The 15522-nt window shown below is 41.5% G+C and overlaps 1 protein-coding gene across 1 annotated transcript; it reads right to left on the reverse strand.

The window, feature by feature from the left end:
• Positions 1-249: 249 nt before the first annotated feature.
• PLK4 (polo like kinase 4) lies at positions 250-13274 on the reverse strand. Its single transcript, XM_027899556.1, has 16 exons — positions 13060-13274; positions 12469-12564; positions 12152-12247; positions 11937-12051; positions 9209-10241; positions 7455-7555; positions 5888-6261; positions 5691-5795; positions 5218-5320; positions 4638-4787; positions 4180-4310; positions 3694-3785; positions 3174-3312; positions 1545-1682; positions 600-706; positions 250-410 (listed from the first exon to the last, which is right to left on the reverse strand). Exons 1-16 carry the CDS (start codon positions 13087-13089, stop codon positions 311-313), a joined length of 2910 nt encoding a protein of 969 aa, XP_027755357.1. The 5' UTR covers positions 13090-13274; the 3' UTR covers positions 250-310.
• Positions 13275-15522: the final 2248 nt, after the last annotated feature.

The following is a 15522-nucleotide window of genomic DNA, read 5'->3' on the forward strand; positions in this document are numbered from 1 at the left end:
CACTGAGTAAGCAGTGGGGCAAGAAAAAAAAATACAACAGATTCAGATTATTTCCAAAAACTTAATGCGGTCAAGAACTGAATTGCTCAACGTTTTGCTTGAGCAAGCTTATCCATCATTTTGATGAAAAGCCGTATTTTGTATGATACTTTACACAGAAATTGCTATACATAAACAGAGCAACCCTTCCTACCTTTTTATCAGATAGTGGAAGAATGTCTGCATGAGCTGAGTAAGATCAGTCACTTCACTTAAAAGTCAGTGAGTGAGTTTATTAAGCTCTCATGACGTGACACCCGGTTTGCTTTAATCAGTGAGCACCAGCTGGACTGGTAAACATCACAAGAATAGAAGACAGACAGTGCAGTTTCTCTTTGATGTATTCTGGCAACTTATCATTTTCTCCATACCTAGAGAGGCAAAAGAGCATAGAAAAGTATAGATGCTTAAATAATTTTATTTTATTTATTAAGATTACATAAGCTAATCAGCTGTGAAGTCATTGAAAAGCTTTAATATTTAAGTTTTAATCTTTACAAACCAAAATCAGCCTTGCACTGACCATTACCTGGACTATTTTATAGCAGGAAGAGACTCACCTGGTTGTCTGGCCATCTGGAGATGTGTAAGTGATAGAAGAAACACCTGCTTGGGCCACCAGCTGGGATCCATCATTAAACTGAACCCACACGGCTCCACTGGTCAGCTGATGGAAGAAGTTGCATTATGGTTTGAGGATATGAAGTACAAAATTACGTACCTAGAATTTTTCTAACAGTTGAAGCTGAAAGTTTTTCAGAGTTGCTGGAGGGACTCAGGTATCATGGCCAGTCTTTTTAAAAGATAAAGATTGCATGGATACTACTTTGGAGTCAGTAGTCTCATGTAAACTTCCTAAGGTTTCACATGCTCAGCTGTAAATCATCCTCATCAATGACAGGTAAAGAATTACCTTTAGCTTAAGCACTCCTAAAGAAATTCTGAATAGAACCAAACATAAAATAGAGGCCCATTTGTGAGAGTTCTTTAAAGTTTATATATATAAAGCAACCTTTTTCTGTTAGGACAGGAAGTTTTATCTGGATTGCCAGATTTTTTAAGCCTAAAGCTGCTCCCACAGAAAAGCAGAAGGAAAATGTAAGGAAACGGCTTTTCCTGTTGTAGAGGCAGATTCATTTCTCCTGTACAGATCTGGTACATACGTGTTAAAAATTCTTTGTCATGACACCTTGACATCTGTATTAGTGAATGGACAACTTTTAACAGTTTCTGTTTTTTTACTTGAGTCAAATTTAAATGACAGAAGACACTGAAATAGACAATAACAGCCACAGGAAAGTTTTGATAACTGAAATACTGAACCATTATTTAGGTTTCTTCACCATGGTGTTTATCTAAGACACATTTTAGATTTCAACTGTAGCAAAGCACAACTGACTGATTTCTCACAAATCAAGTTTAAAGTTAAGGACTTACTAACACATATCTCAAATTTAATAGGAAAAAGAACAGACTTCCCTCCTTTATCAGTATTAATTTCTCACCTGAGAAGCCCAACCGACGTTTTTCACAAAGACAGATTTTACAAGTTGGGCTGAATTCGGACTGCATTCTGTTTGATGAACAGAGGAGCACATGGTTTCAGCAGTGTTGGTCACAAATGTTGGCTTTTCATACACCACCTAGAACCCAGAGATGCACAAAACAAAGCCTTAGAATTAATCCCACTGATTATGTACCAGCTTAGTGGGCAATTACCACCTGTTCATATATACAGACAGATTTAGCTTGTATGCTTCATTTAACAGCATTACAGTATAAAAACCCCACAGGACATCTCCCTGTAGTCACAAAGGTATTGTTTTCCCTAAGTTTTCCACTTCAATTGTGGTTTTGCTGTCAGAAAACCCCGTCCAGCTTCAGCAGAACATTAGACTATAAAGCAGCCCTCCTTCAGATGACCACTCAGCCAATGTTTTACAATTATTTACAACAGGCGTTGCTGTTAATTGGAAACTAGAACATGAAACATTAATAGAAGGGGTCTGTAGCACATACAGAATCTGTTATAGGTTTAGAGAGACCTTTAGGACAACACCACAACTACTCCCTACAAGGAACATGTTCTACTGCTCAATACCTCCTCCCACAGTCACAGAGATGACACAGATGAGGTGCTGTGTGCTTAGCAGTGTTTAAGATTCAGGTGCAGTGAAAAGATGCAAATCAGGGAATGCCTCAAATAGGAGAATTTTGGTCAGGAAAGAGATCAGGATCCAGATAATTACAGGAAGCTGGAAGGAAACAACAAGCTGTACCTCAGGATATACAGATCTAGTTCAAGTATCAAGGAAACTACAGATATAGCTCTTAAAGACTGAAGTGTTTGCTGTATGGCAAATAGAGACTGAGTTTGAATGCTGAACCCTCAACTTACAACTCCAATGACAGGTAACCTTCAGTCAGTGTGAAAATCAACACCAGTACTGAAGCCCTAAGGAATTTTTGTTGTCAGGTTCACCTCAGTCAAGTGATAATTGTCAGATTCTGCACTAACCACATGAGCTACACAGTCAAAGAATAGAGATGCAGAATTATGTAGATTCCACAAAGTTCAGATGACACAAACTCACTGTGCAAAGCCCCATATATATGTATATTTATACCCCAGTCGGTTGAGGAAGTTTTATCAGGGCTGTGATGCAGGAACCAAAGCTTGGTGGGTGTTTTAAACAAATTGGATGAAATTGCTCACAAAGCCTTATTGGCTGCATGTGTGTTTTCACTTATCCCTTTTTTTATACACATATTAACACTTGATTATTTCAGAACAACATCAAGTGCCCACATCCTTTGTGACTGCCATTCAATATACACTGCTGAGGAGCTCTCCAACCAGAGACTCTGCTGTATAACATAAGTAAGTAATTTTCAAACTCTGCTCCTAGGAGGAATTTGTGGTAAAGTTTTGGAGTATTCTGATTTTTCAAATGATCTTAAATACAGGTATCAAAAGTTAACTGAAGTCAAAGTCAACATTTCTAGTCAGTACGCTCACAAATGGCTAATAAAAGCCTTCATCCATACAAATGTAATTCCATTAGTTCAAATAAAAGAGCAATATTTGAATTCCTACAGGAGAGCAGTTTCCATGGTATACTTTATGTACTTACAGGAGTACAGTTTGGAGTCTGAACTGGAGTAGAACTGGCAGCCTTATTTCTATCCAGTGCCACAACTTCTTTGGGACAGTTTGTATTGTCCAACAGGGACGGTGTTACAGCCTGTGGTGATTCAGTATTACCAGGTTTTCTGGAAAAATATGAGAAAAAAATGGAAAAAAAGTCTGTCCAAAAGAGACTCAAGAAACATGTGAGGAGATGCTGCTTTTCCTTCAATCCCTTCAACTCACTACAGACTGTGCAAAGCACAGCTGTGGTCTCTGCAGAATTGTTTTTACACCTGCTAATTGCTAGCCTGGTTTAGTCTGAATCCACAAGTGCACATTATCTTGGTATCAAAGGAGGCTCTGCAGGTCGAAAATAAGGTATTCATACATGCTATTAAGTTAATATTTGCTAATGACTGTGAGCCTCTGTTAAGCAACCCTGGCTTCTGCAAACATTTGCTGCATATAAGGCTGCTGAATGGGAATATTCAAATACTTGAGTATTTTCAAGGGGAAGATACTACCTTCCAACAATTATTGGAAAAAATGGAACACTTCCACTCCTTTTTTCTTCTTCCAAAACAGCAGATTCCAGAGCAAGGCATATACGATGTCCCTGAAATTAGAGGGAGTTAAATAAAGCCTTAAATGGAGAACGAAGTATTTTGTAGATGTTTAGTGTGGCAGGTGAGCCCACGCAAGGAAATGTCAATGGTACTGAATGAATCTTTCAAGTTGTATAAAGCAGCTTCATCAGTCCTGTTTAATCCTTTCACCAGACAGGCAAACCTGCTTTACACACTATCAAGAATTCCCCCTCAGCCTTTGTTGGGAGGCATTGGTATTGCTACCTTTACACTGATATTTGCTCTTCTAAAAACACCATCCTTCCTCCTTACTAGTGTAATGAAACACATGAAAAGCAACATTGGAAGCACATTTGTGAAAGGGGAACTGTGTTTTTAGGAAACTGCTTTGCACTGGAAAAGGCCTTATGTAAAACACTTTACTTCATTGGCATGATCCATATAAACTTGTATTTCCTTCTTCAGCCCTGCTTCATTTTCTCCTTTCAAAGTGAAGGATTTCCCTGATTTTTCAATCACACGAGTTATACCAGCTGTCTTGTGTATCTTTGCTCCTGGGAAAAAAAAAAAGTAACAACTTTTAGTGTGAATTGTACAGATTTCTGCCATTATATTCTGCTCTACTATTGGAAAGAAGAGCAATAAAAAACAAGTTGTGACAAATAACACTCTAGCAACATGTACTTCCTGAAGTAAGGAAATAATGAATGATCAAGTAATCTACAAGTGCTAGAATAAAGACAGAGTGGACAAAAAGCCCTGTTTATAGTGCAGTATTTTCTTCAAACTAAAGTGATTGTTGTTTAGTATTTGGCAATATTTTAGTCCAGCTCTAATATAATGATCTAACTATTTGCATAACTGCAGAAATTAATACATACCATCATAAAAACAAACTTCAACATCTGCAGTGGGTGAATTTTCCATCAACATGCACTTGGCATATCTTGTATAGAACGTCACTTTGGGGGTTTTTGTTCTTACCAACTGCACAAACTTGGCTGCATACTGGTATTTTTTCCAGTACTTTTCTAAAAAAGAAAATTTGAAATTTTTTTTAAGAGTTAGCAGAGTAAACACTGTGTACCAGCCTAAAGATAAGTAATTTAAAATATGTATTTGATAGCTGAAGTTTCTGAGTACTATTTCTGACTGACTTACTTCTACCAACAGTTCCCAGTAGGAACGAAGAAAAGATGATGAGAGCTTTAGTTTTAGTGCACTAAATTGCAAAGGGATGACTCCTTAGAACTCCCATATAAAAGACATTAAAACCTCTGGATTTACACTTTCTTGTGAAATTTCGAAACTGTTTCCAGTTCAACTGTAGTTTGAATCTTATTCTGAAAGGAGTTTTACTTCACAGCTATCTGAAAAATAGTGGCTAAAAGCTATGAAGTCTCAAGGTTCACTTAAAATATCACATTGATCATCGTAATTGTAAAATAAATTTCAGGTTACCTGGCAAGTTGTCAAAATTATACATGCAGGTGCCTTCACAAGAAGCAGGAGGTCTGTCACCAAGAAGGAAACCTCTTCCTTCATTTGGATGAGAAACTGCAATCTACAAAAAGGGAACAAAAATTATGTTGAGTTGACTATGCCACTCTGTGCTTTTAACAGGTATGGGAATAAGTCACAGTTAAATTAATTACCATGATTTACCATGAGCACTCTCTATGCAATTATTTAACAGCAGCCTTTTTCAACAATACTTCACCTATTCCAAAAGTCAAATCCAGTTTTGCTCTGAAATAATTGCTTGCTCCCTATATTTGTATGGCTGTTTACAAACACAGTTTACAGAAGTGTTTACGGGCATATATAAACATTGGATTTCAAAACAAATAATCACTTAAATAAAAATTAAAAAAAAAAAATAAATCCTCTGAATGAACTTTATACATCTGTGAAGAAATCCAAAACATACTCACCACATTTCCATCACAAGATATTCTGAGAACTTCTTTCACAAGTTCCTGTGAATGGTGTTCTTTCAGAAACTCCATACACACTTCCCCAGTATCTAGAATGCTCACCTACAACATATTAAATATACCAGTTCAACTTTCTGGAAAGGCAAGATACCACTTTTTTTCCCCAAATGCTTAAAAAAAAAAAGAGAACACACCACTGCATTTTTGGTTTTTTGCCTGATTGGTTTCAGCCTGCGAGCGTTGAGGGGTGACACGATGCTCCGCAGCGCAGGTTTCTGGGGTGCCGGTGGTTCTTGGCCCCACGTTTGGGTTTGTTCCGAGGTTGACCAAAGGCCACACGTGGGAGATGGCTGAAACTTGTCAGATTTGCAGACAACTCCAGGGATGCATTGCTTTGGGTTTCTCTGGTTTAAAGAATGCGGGCAGTCGACGGATGCATCGTGATTCCTGATCTCTTTTAAGGTGTTCCACGCATTTCTGGGTGCCTCTTGCTGCACATCCAGATGATACCGAAACCCTCCATGTGCATTGCTGCTGCCAGTTATGTCTGCAGGTGGTCTCAGAGGAACTGAAAGCATCATAAAGGTACGTTGTGGATTCGAAGAGTCATAGTCAGCAGGAAAAAACACTATTATGGTTTTAAAAGCTTTTCAAAAGATCACCTTAGAAGGCTTTATTCAAGTGAAGAATGGGATTCCTCAGTTCAAACCATCAGGCTATATGACCTTAGTACAAATCAACATCACTGCTAATAAAATTCCAGTGCTCCTTAAAAAAAGCTGTTACTAGATTTCATTTATGTTGGTCTTTAGATTTTATTTATGATGGTCTTTAGTCTTTATATGTCAATTTTTAAAAAACATTTATAAACAAAATACCAAGATTTCAAGTAGAGTCTTAAACAAGAAGTACTTTATTCTGTTGAAAGACAGCTTACTTACCACGCAGATAAGCACTAGTAACAAGTGTCATTCATGTTCTAGGTTATCTAACTAATGTTGTATCATCAGAGGTTTTAGTACTCAAGATGTTAAATGCATACTCCAAATCTGCTGTTTTATTTCCAGACCAAAACCTATTTTTATCTTTAAGCTTCCTAAAAGTGCTTTCCTAGCTCTGATATTTAAGCCCTTGATCAACTTTCACCTCACCCACGTAACTATTGCACTCCTCCTGCCGTGTGGCTGAACAGCTGAGAAGGGACAAAAGTGAAACAGGATTGTTCAGACCATATGTCATCTGATTCAAATTCCCTGTAGGCAGGAAAGGAAGGAGTCCGGTAATATCAAAACAAAAAGGCCAGAATAGATTTGTGGTTTATTTTAATGATTAAATTACATTATTTGCAAATGACGTTAACGATGCATGACAAATAACACCTCTTTCCCTTCTGTCTCTTTTGTCCTTTCCTCCACCTCTCCTTCTGCAGCCTCTTCTCTTTCTCAGTCACTGAGGTCTCATCTTCTCTTAAGGTGTATTTGCACGTGTAAATTAATGGGGCTTTCAAGTCACCTGCTAATCTTTTGTCATGTATTTATATGACATTTACACACATTTTGGGTGACAACTGAATAATTACGGCAGGTTCTAGAATTCTGTTTTCCTCTTTTGTTTTTGCTAAGATGCTAACAGAAAATAACGAGCTCATTTTAGGAAACCGAGTACTCAAATTCATTGTACAAAGAACAGAAAACCCCACCAAAACAAGTCACTGCTCCAACCTGAGTGCAAAAACAAATAGCCAACTGCTAAGGAACACACCATTTGTTTGCATGCTTCCAAGCCACTGCTGCATTGTCTCAGCCTGGGACTTCTGCTCTAATAAACCCACCTGGGGCTTCATTGGGCAGAGATAATTTGAGCTGCAAAAAGAAAAGTTGCACAGGTGATCAAGATTACATCAAAGACACTTGCACATCAAAAGTTATAACGTTACAGCTGCAGAAAGCACAACACACTTGGAACATTTAAGAATTTCAGGTGGCATTTCGTAGCTCTAGGCGGCACAGAACATGTTTCTTTCACTGGGTGAAGCATAAAAAAATAAAACACTGTTTTCAAACGGAGTGAAAAGTTATTACTAGTTTTTAGCACAAATTTAAGCCTGTTAGAGCTGACATCCATGAACAAAAAGAGCCATTGATAATGCTGCCAGCAGTGGCTGCTCTTACATCTGGCTCTTAATTCACAGTACAGGAAACAGCCTTGGAGAAGACTGTGATGACACCCGTGACCCCATGAGTGGATCTCATTCAGCATAACACATATGCAGCTGAAAGATGTAGCCAATCCCACCACCTAAAACAACTTGAATTTACATAAAAGACAGTCAACCCCAAAAATTATAAAGATTTTTTTAACAGTTTTTTAGACAACATATAGATTAGACCTATGTAGTCCCAGGTGAACTCAAGCTGTTGAAGGATAAAGAATGCACATAAAACCACTTACTGCAGAGTCACTGATCTGCTGTCAATTCACACTAAGCTCCTGTCAGGTTTTTTATCTCCATAACCTATTCCTTGTCTGCACTTTCTCTTAGTGATGATCCCTACTCTACCATTGGCAAGGACTCAGTTATCACCAAAAACACCCCAAAACCACATTACATAAATATATATATAAATATCTAATATAAGTCTTAGGACCTCACACTTAAAGATTGCTGTGCAGGCTAACTATGTCAGAGGCTTTCCTATAATCAATTATGTGAAATTAGTAGTAACCATTCAGTTAATCCCCACACTCAGATTATTACTCTCTCATGTTTACATTAAGCATGGGTTTATGAAGTCATAGGGAAGAAAAGAAAGCATTAACATTTGCATAAATGTTTTGATTCAGACATTTCTCAAACTAGAAAGAATGCACATGCCCACCGAACTTGTTGAACAGAGCCTTATGTCAAACATTAAATAGTCAAGAAAAGCTTCTTACTCCATTTACTTTTTCTAAGAGAAAAGTGCTTGTTTGTCTTTTCCCTGAACTGATTTGCAAAGAGATAAACATATGAAACCATGCCACTTCCTAGTGTGGAGAGAAATGCATGAAATAAGATAGGAAAGTCCTTAAAGCAGAAAATGGTTCTTTGATATTCTGTTGATGGAAAAATGTACAGAAAGAAGCCAGGATTTTTACCCAGAAGCTACAACTAAGTACAGAACTAAATTTCAGATAATTATCTTTGAGTGAGTGACACTTTACTTTCTGGTACACCATTTCTTTAAATCTATTGACTAACCTTCATTTTTTCTTTTATCTTCTGTAAGCATAACAGGAAAAAAAACCCACAAGAGATCAGCAAGTAAAAATGTCGGTAATTACACTTTAAATGCCCTCTACCCTAGTCTGTTTCTTCTACAAAGAACAATTTAGCAAGGCTCTCTACTAGGCTTGCTGTGGGGAAAGAAATACTTGATGGAAAGTTGAAGTCAATAATATAGTATTACTAGAAAGAAGTCAAAAATACAGTGTTACCAGCTCTAAATTTCATCTTAATAAAAACTGATTCTTACTGTGGTTGATCTTTGACAGGTGGAGATATCTGCCCTTCAAAAGAACCAGAACCACTAGAAGTCTTCTCCTTAAATATGTCTCCTATATCAGTGTAGCTGTTGGCAGGGGAAAAGTATTCCACATTTTCCCTTGTTCCTACTTTAGGCTTGGAAAGCACTTCCATGGAGTGACATCGATCGATGACATTGGATATGCCTTGAGTCTGACTGTGGGATGTGCCAGACCTATCCGAGGAGTGGGCTCGTCGGAGGTAGCGCGAGTGGGGTCTCTCTTCTTCGGGCTGAATGGTTCTTCCCCTGCCCGGTACACCCATCTCCTTTCCCTGAATCCCCCACTGATGAAAAGAGCCACTTCCATCTCCTGAGGATTTATTACTGGAATTCTTGTTTTGAGGAAAAAAAGTGATTTTATTCGGGAGTGGCTGTCCAACTACCAGCTTCTTCTTTTCCTTCAAGTAACCACTGGTACTGACGCTGGAAGAGCCCGTGAAGGTGGTAGAGATGGTAGCGTTTCCACTATCCATGGAATCTTCGGAAGTTCCCAGGTCTTTACTCTGTGCAGAGCTCGACCTGGACATAAAAGGATGATCCAACACCGAGGAAAGGCTCAAGCGATCTGCGGGGTTTTTGCGGAGTAACCTGTGTATAAGGTCTTGTGCCTCTCTGGACAAAAAGGCTGGCATCTCATAATCTGCCAGAACTACTTTATTCAGCGTGTTCTTGACCGTGTCCGTGTCAAAAGGTGGCTTTCCGATAAGAAGCGTGTAGAACATACAACCCAAAGACCACACGTCCGATTCGAGCCCGTGCGGGCTCCTCGTGGCTATCTCTGGGGAAATGTAATTTGGAGTTCCACACATGGTGTAATGCTTTTCGTGAGGCATTTTCAGCTGAGTCGCGAGTCCAAAATCAGCAATCTTGACGTTCATGTTGTTGGTGAGTAAGATGTTGGAAAGGGTGAGGTCTCGGTGCAGTATTCCATGAGAATGGAGATACAGCATTCCTGTGATAATCTGATGCAAGAAGTGTCGGGCTGTCAAAACACAAAACCAGATGTTTTAGTCTTGATAACTAAAATCACAGCTCTGAAAATAACTCAGCTTTAAGTCTGCTACTGGTCTTGCTTTTTTTTTCTAATAAAAAGAACATTACAAGGATGTTTAGTGTCGTGCTACTGAGACTAATTAACTTTCTGTTTTCTACTTCAAGCCAAGTTGGCATGACTGTGTTCTACATTAACGACAAACTTCTATAATGCAGTAACCAGATTTGTGCCTCTGGTAATAGAATAAAGGAAACAGGACTGGAAATAAAACTTTTAATTGGCCTAAACTTTAGGTTCTTAACAATTAAAATAAAAGTTAAGTTTCTCATTACTTTCAGAAACAGCAAATGCACAAAATCAAGCAGCTTCACTACGTGCAGATTATAAAATATAAGAGGCAATTAGGATGATATTTATTTTATCATTAGCAAACTGGCAAGGCTCAAAAGCGTGTAAGATCATGATACTGGGACAGCCTTTGTGTTGTATTACACTACAAATTCAGTGAATATTCAGGACTTATAGCTTACAGCAGGAATAACAAAACCACATCCAGCCTGAAACAGCATAGCTTACTGTGATGTTGCAATTACAGCAATTTTAAGATTCATTCTTTCTAGAGCAAACAATTTACAGCCTTCTTTCTTCTCTTAACAAAGAATAGTGAGTAACAAACACCTGAAGAAACCACTCCTGAAAGGAAGAGGCTGCTTTATCCAGGGCAGTGTTTATCAGCTTTTAGAAGTAAGGTACCATCAGATGATCCCTTTTTTCGGGAACAGATATGAGTTAAAGAGATGATGCCTGTAGAGCAGTACTCCTTTAATCCAGTCCTGTGATCTGGGTTCCAAAAAAAAATCTGTATTTATATTAGTTTCACAGAATTAGATTAGAAACTGGTATAGAAGCAGGTAAACTGGAAGAACCGTGCAGGAGATGAGCAGTGAGGGAAGGCTGGAAGCAATAGAGGCAATAACCACTGAATCCAGACAGGCTAAAACCAGAGCAGCTTGTTTGGCTCTTCTCAGCTGTGCCCTAAAACATTATCCACTGCAGTTTGCTTTGCTGTTTTGTTGTTTTGGTTTGGGGTTTTTTTTAAGTGTACTGTTCAGGTTAGGATTTCAGTGGTCCACGTTCTAACTGAAATCCTCCCTCTCTCAACTGTAAAAAAATGAAATTGGTAAAATCTTAAGCAAATTAATATTTTTTTTTGCAAGACTTCTTTCTCAAAACACTATTCAGAAGAGCAGCATAACCAGTTGAAAAACGCAAACTATAATCTTGAAAGCTTTGTAAGTGGTAACATATAATGCAGAAGAGGTACAAGGCAAAGAAAGCAAATCTGTGGATGTGCAGTTTCCAGTTTTCCTCTGCAGAGCTTCCCAGTCTTGACTTATACTTCAACATCATTCTATGTACAAAAGGCAAGCTGTACATTTTATATACCTCTGGCTTCTAAAATCACTATTTTCTTTATAACCCAAACAGCACAAATGGAAACAAAGTATTCAGAAATACAACTGAATATACGCACAAGAATAATGAATCTCTGGATTATCGCTTACCCCAAGACTTTAAGCTACAGAAAACTGTGATAGTTTTAAATACTCTTCTAAAATATTTATTGGGTGAGTAAAAATGCAGAGTTAACACAAAAGCTCCACAAAACAAAAAAAATCCCACCTTCATCTTCTGAAAAGGGTTTCTTTCTGTTCTTTATGTATCTGCTCATTTCACCATTGTGGCACATCTCAAGTATCAAGTATACGTAGTTGCTATCTTCAAAATAGTTATAAAGCTGGAAGATAAACCGAAGGAAAAAATAAATCAAAACCCATTTTGTAGACTATACAACAAGTCACACATACAGCTCTCTGTACAAACCTCACAATTCTTACCTCGAGTATAGATGGATGCTTTAGCTGACAATGTATTTTCACCTCATTCTGAACTCTCTGTACCATTCCAACTTTGTGCATGGCTTTTTTATCTATCTGTAAATGGACCACAGAATATTTTTCAAGCACTGCAACACTGACTAGGTACTAATTGTATCTGGTTGTACTACATCTTCCAGGATTGAAACCCAACCTAAATACCCATTGTATACAAAAAAAACAATCCAAACATCAGTGCCCAACTGCACAACCCCAACCCGCTGCAACTTGCGTTCAGTCTCCCGGGAGACAGACGCTTCCTTGGCTGGCTGCCTTACCATTTTGATGGCCACTTCCAGACCGGTTTTCAGGGACACCGCTCTGTAGACCCCTGCGAAGGACCCCTTCCCCAGGAGGTTCCCCACCTTGAAATCCTGCAGTACGAACAAACAAGCGCTGTCAGAGCGGGGCTTAGTCCCTCGGGCTGCGGAGCGCCTCTCCCCACCCGGACTCTCCCATCGCACCTGCCCCCCGGGGCCGGACAAACCCTGCGGCGCCCCCTGGGGTGGGGGGTACCTGAACGGAGCTCTCCGGGGCACGGCGGCGGTGCCCGGCGGGGCCGCACAGCCACCCGCGCCGCATCCTCCTGCCGGCTCCGCGCTCGGGGCTCGACTGCCGCCGGTGCTGCCCGGGGCCGCCTTCCCGGGGCCGCCTTCCCGCCGCGCCTCCCGCCGCTCCCGGGCCGCGGCACACACCCGCCCCCGGCTGCCATGGCAGCGGCTGCCCCCAGAAACACGTGGTGACGGGGAGAAGGCGCGGGAGGAGCCGCGCTCCCGCAAAAACACCCGCCCGAGGCGGGCGGAGCCCTCGCCCGCCCCCTGCGCGCCCCGCGGCCCGCGGCGCACGGCGGGAGGGGCCGCGCTCCGCACCTCTATCCTCTCGCCTATGCAGGTCGCCATGGCGCCGGCCGCTCTCCCTCCGCCGGGTCCCGCGCTGCCGGTTGTACCGAGGGCCTGGGCCGCGGCTGCCCATCAGGGCGCCCCGGGCCGCCCGCCCCGGCGCGGCCCCGCTGGCTCCCGGGCCCCGCGGAGGCCTCTCCGCGGCCCCGCCGCCGACATTTTGAAAAGTCGCGCCGTTACCCCCCGGCCCCGCCCCGGGCCCGGGACGAGGCTGCGTCTGATGCAATCGCGTCGCGCAGGGCCGCGCGCGCGGCGCTGGCGGAAGGGGCCGGGAGGTGCTGCGGCGCGTGCCCGTTCCCCCCCCCCGCCCCCCCGGCTCGCGGAGCGGCCGTTGCGGCGCGTGCGCGCTGTGAGGGAGGCGCGCGGCGGCGGCGGGAGCGGGGTGTGCCCTCAGCCCGGCGGCGGGTGTGACCCCAGTCCTTTGTGTCACCCGAGCCCCGGCTGTCACCTCAGCCCTTGGTGTCAGCTCAGCCCGAGGTGACACCTCAGTCCTGTTGAGGTGCGTTGACCCTTGGGTGGATGCCGGGGCCCCACCAAAGCCACTCTCTCACTCCGCTTCTCAGTTGGGCAGCGAAGAGAAAATATGAAGAAGGACTCGTGGGGTCGAGAAAAGGACAGAGAGAGATCAGTCACTGTCACAGGCAAAACAAACCCGACTTGAGGGGAAAAAAAAATAATTTATTGCCAATCAAATCAGAGTAATATAATGAGAAATAAAACCAACCTTTAAACATCTTCCCTCCACCACCTCCTTCCCCTGAGTGGTGCAGGGAAACGGGGAATGGGGTTCCAGTCAGTTCACCACAGGTTGTTTCTGCCACTGCTCATGGAGAAGAGTCCTTCCTCTGCTCCACCATGGGGTCCCTCCCATTGTTACCATAAACCGGCAGTAAGAAACCCCTAAAACTCAATTTGTGAGCGTTACTGGGCAGGCATCATTTTATTATCAGTGCTGGACACACAGGAGGATTGCTCCTCTCATCACGTGTGTGTCCCATTCTCAGAGTAGCTAATATTTACCTACAATTTTACATGTTCAGCAAACGTCTTACATATTCACTACTTCTATAAAGTTCATGCATATGTCAGTTGGGTATAAAAGAGGCTGTGAGGGGGGAAAAGCACCCTGTATTTCCTTTTCATTACATTGTAGAGCTGCCTGATAAGTCAGCTGTTTCCTTATGTGACTTTAAAACTATTGAGTGGCATTTTCCTGTTGTGTTTTATCTAAAATATATGTTAAAACAAAATCCTGTAGCTACGAACAGAGAATCTCACGTGTCCTTTCGCACCTTCATTTAGCTTTTGTTTACTGGTACAGTTGCAATTCAGACCTGGTCAACAGCACTTCCATGGCTAATGTGAAACGAAGCAACATAGTTGTAACCACGTTGTTTTTGTGAGCTAGTGACCTTTGCTTGATGAATTTTCTTTCTGTAGTTAAGGCGCATTCAAAATGCGAGGGAACATCTTCAAACCCCATTACCTCACCAGTTTGTTTACATTCTTATGAGCTTTTCTATTCCTAGCTGCTCTACTAAATATGAAATTCATCTTTGGGCAAGTATGGCCTCAAACGGTATTTAGACTCAATCCCTGTAGTGAACTGCTGGGGGTCCCTTGCACAGAATAAATTTTCCCCAGTTTATGAGGATATATTTGCTTTTCCATTTCTTACTTTTCAGCTGGTAGTTCAGTTGTGTTTTTATTTCTTGCTTGACGTTCAGGCGCAGCACTGTTTACACCGCCTGAAGCAGACGCGGCTACTTGTCTCCACTCTTTGTTTCTTCCTCTGTTGTGTGGCAGGATGATCGTGTGGCTACACAGTGAACCAGATTAAGGAATTGATTTGGGCTGGGGAAAAGATTTTTTATTTTTGTTAGTTTCTTTTTTTATTAGTCTGCCCTCTGAATCACCCCACCACATAAACATCTTGGTGGCTCCTTCTGTACCAGGGGAGTGCTCCCAAAGAGTTATTCTGGCTAGGGCAGGCAGACATCCAGGATGCAAGGAGGAGGTGCACTGATTTAGCACTTCACCTTCTGCAGTGTTTGCCAGCTTGTGGCTATAAACTTAAACAGTTCCACCACCACTGCCTGCCAGCTTTCATTGTCGGGATAAAATACAGAGGTGGCTGCACTTTCTCCTTCAGAGAAGGAGGCTCTTGGGAGTGTGCGTGCAGTCAGGCACTCCTTAATCAGTGTAAAATGGATTGTGGATAAGTGTGTGTGTCAGTTGCTGAGAATCCTTCAAGGTAAAATGGAAGCTGTGTGAGTGATTAAATAGAACTGGTTTGTCAAGCTGTGCAATATTAACAGTCATCACTGGTTTGGATAACTAGGGTGGAAGATTAGCAAAATCGAGACTTTCAGTTTAATTTCAAGGCTAGATTTTTAACCTGAGCAGCGATAAGAAAAGTTCTGTGAGTGAATT

Source organism: Empidonax traillii, unplaced genomic scaffold (genome assembly GCF_003031625.1).
Source record: "Empidonax traillii isolate 1590-97213 ecotype Southwest subspecies unplaced genomic scaffold, ASM303162v1 scaffold675:size783547, whole genome shotgun sequence".
Taxonomy (NCBI): domain Eukaryota; kingdom Metazoa; phylum Chordata; class Aves; order Passeriformes; family Tyrannidae; genus Empidonax; species Empidonax traillii.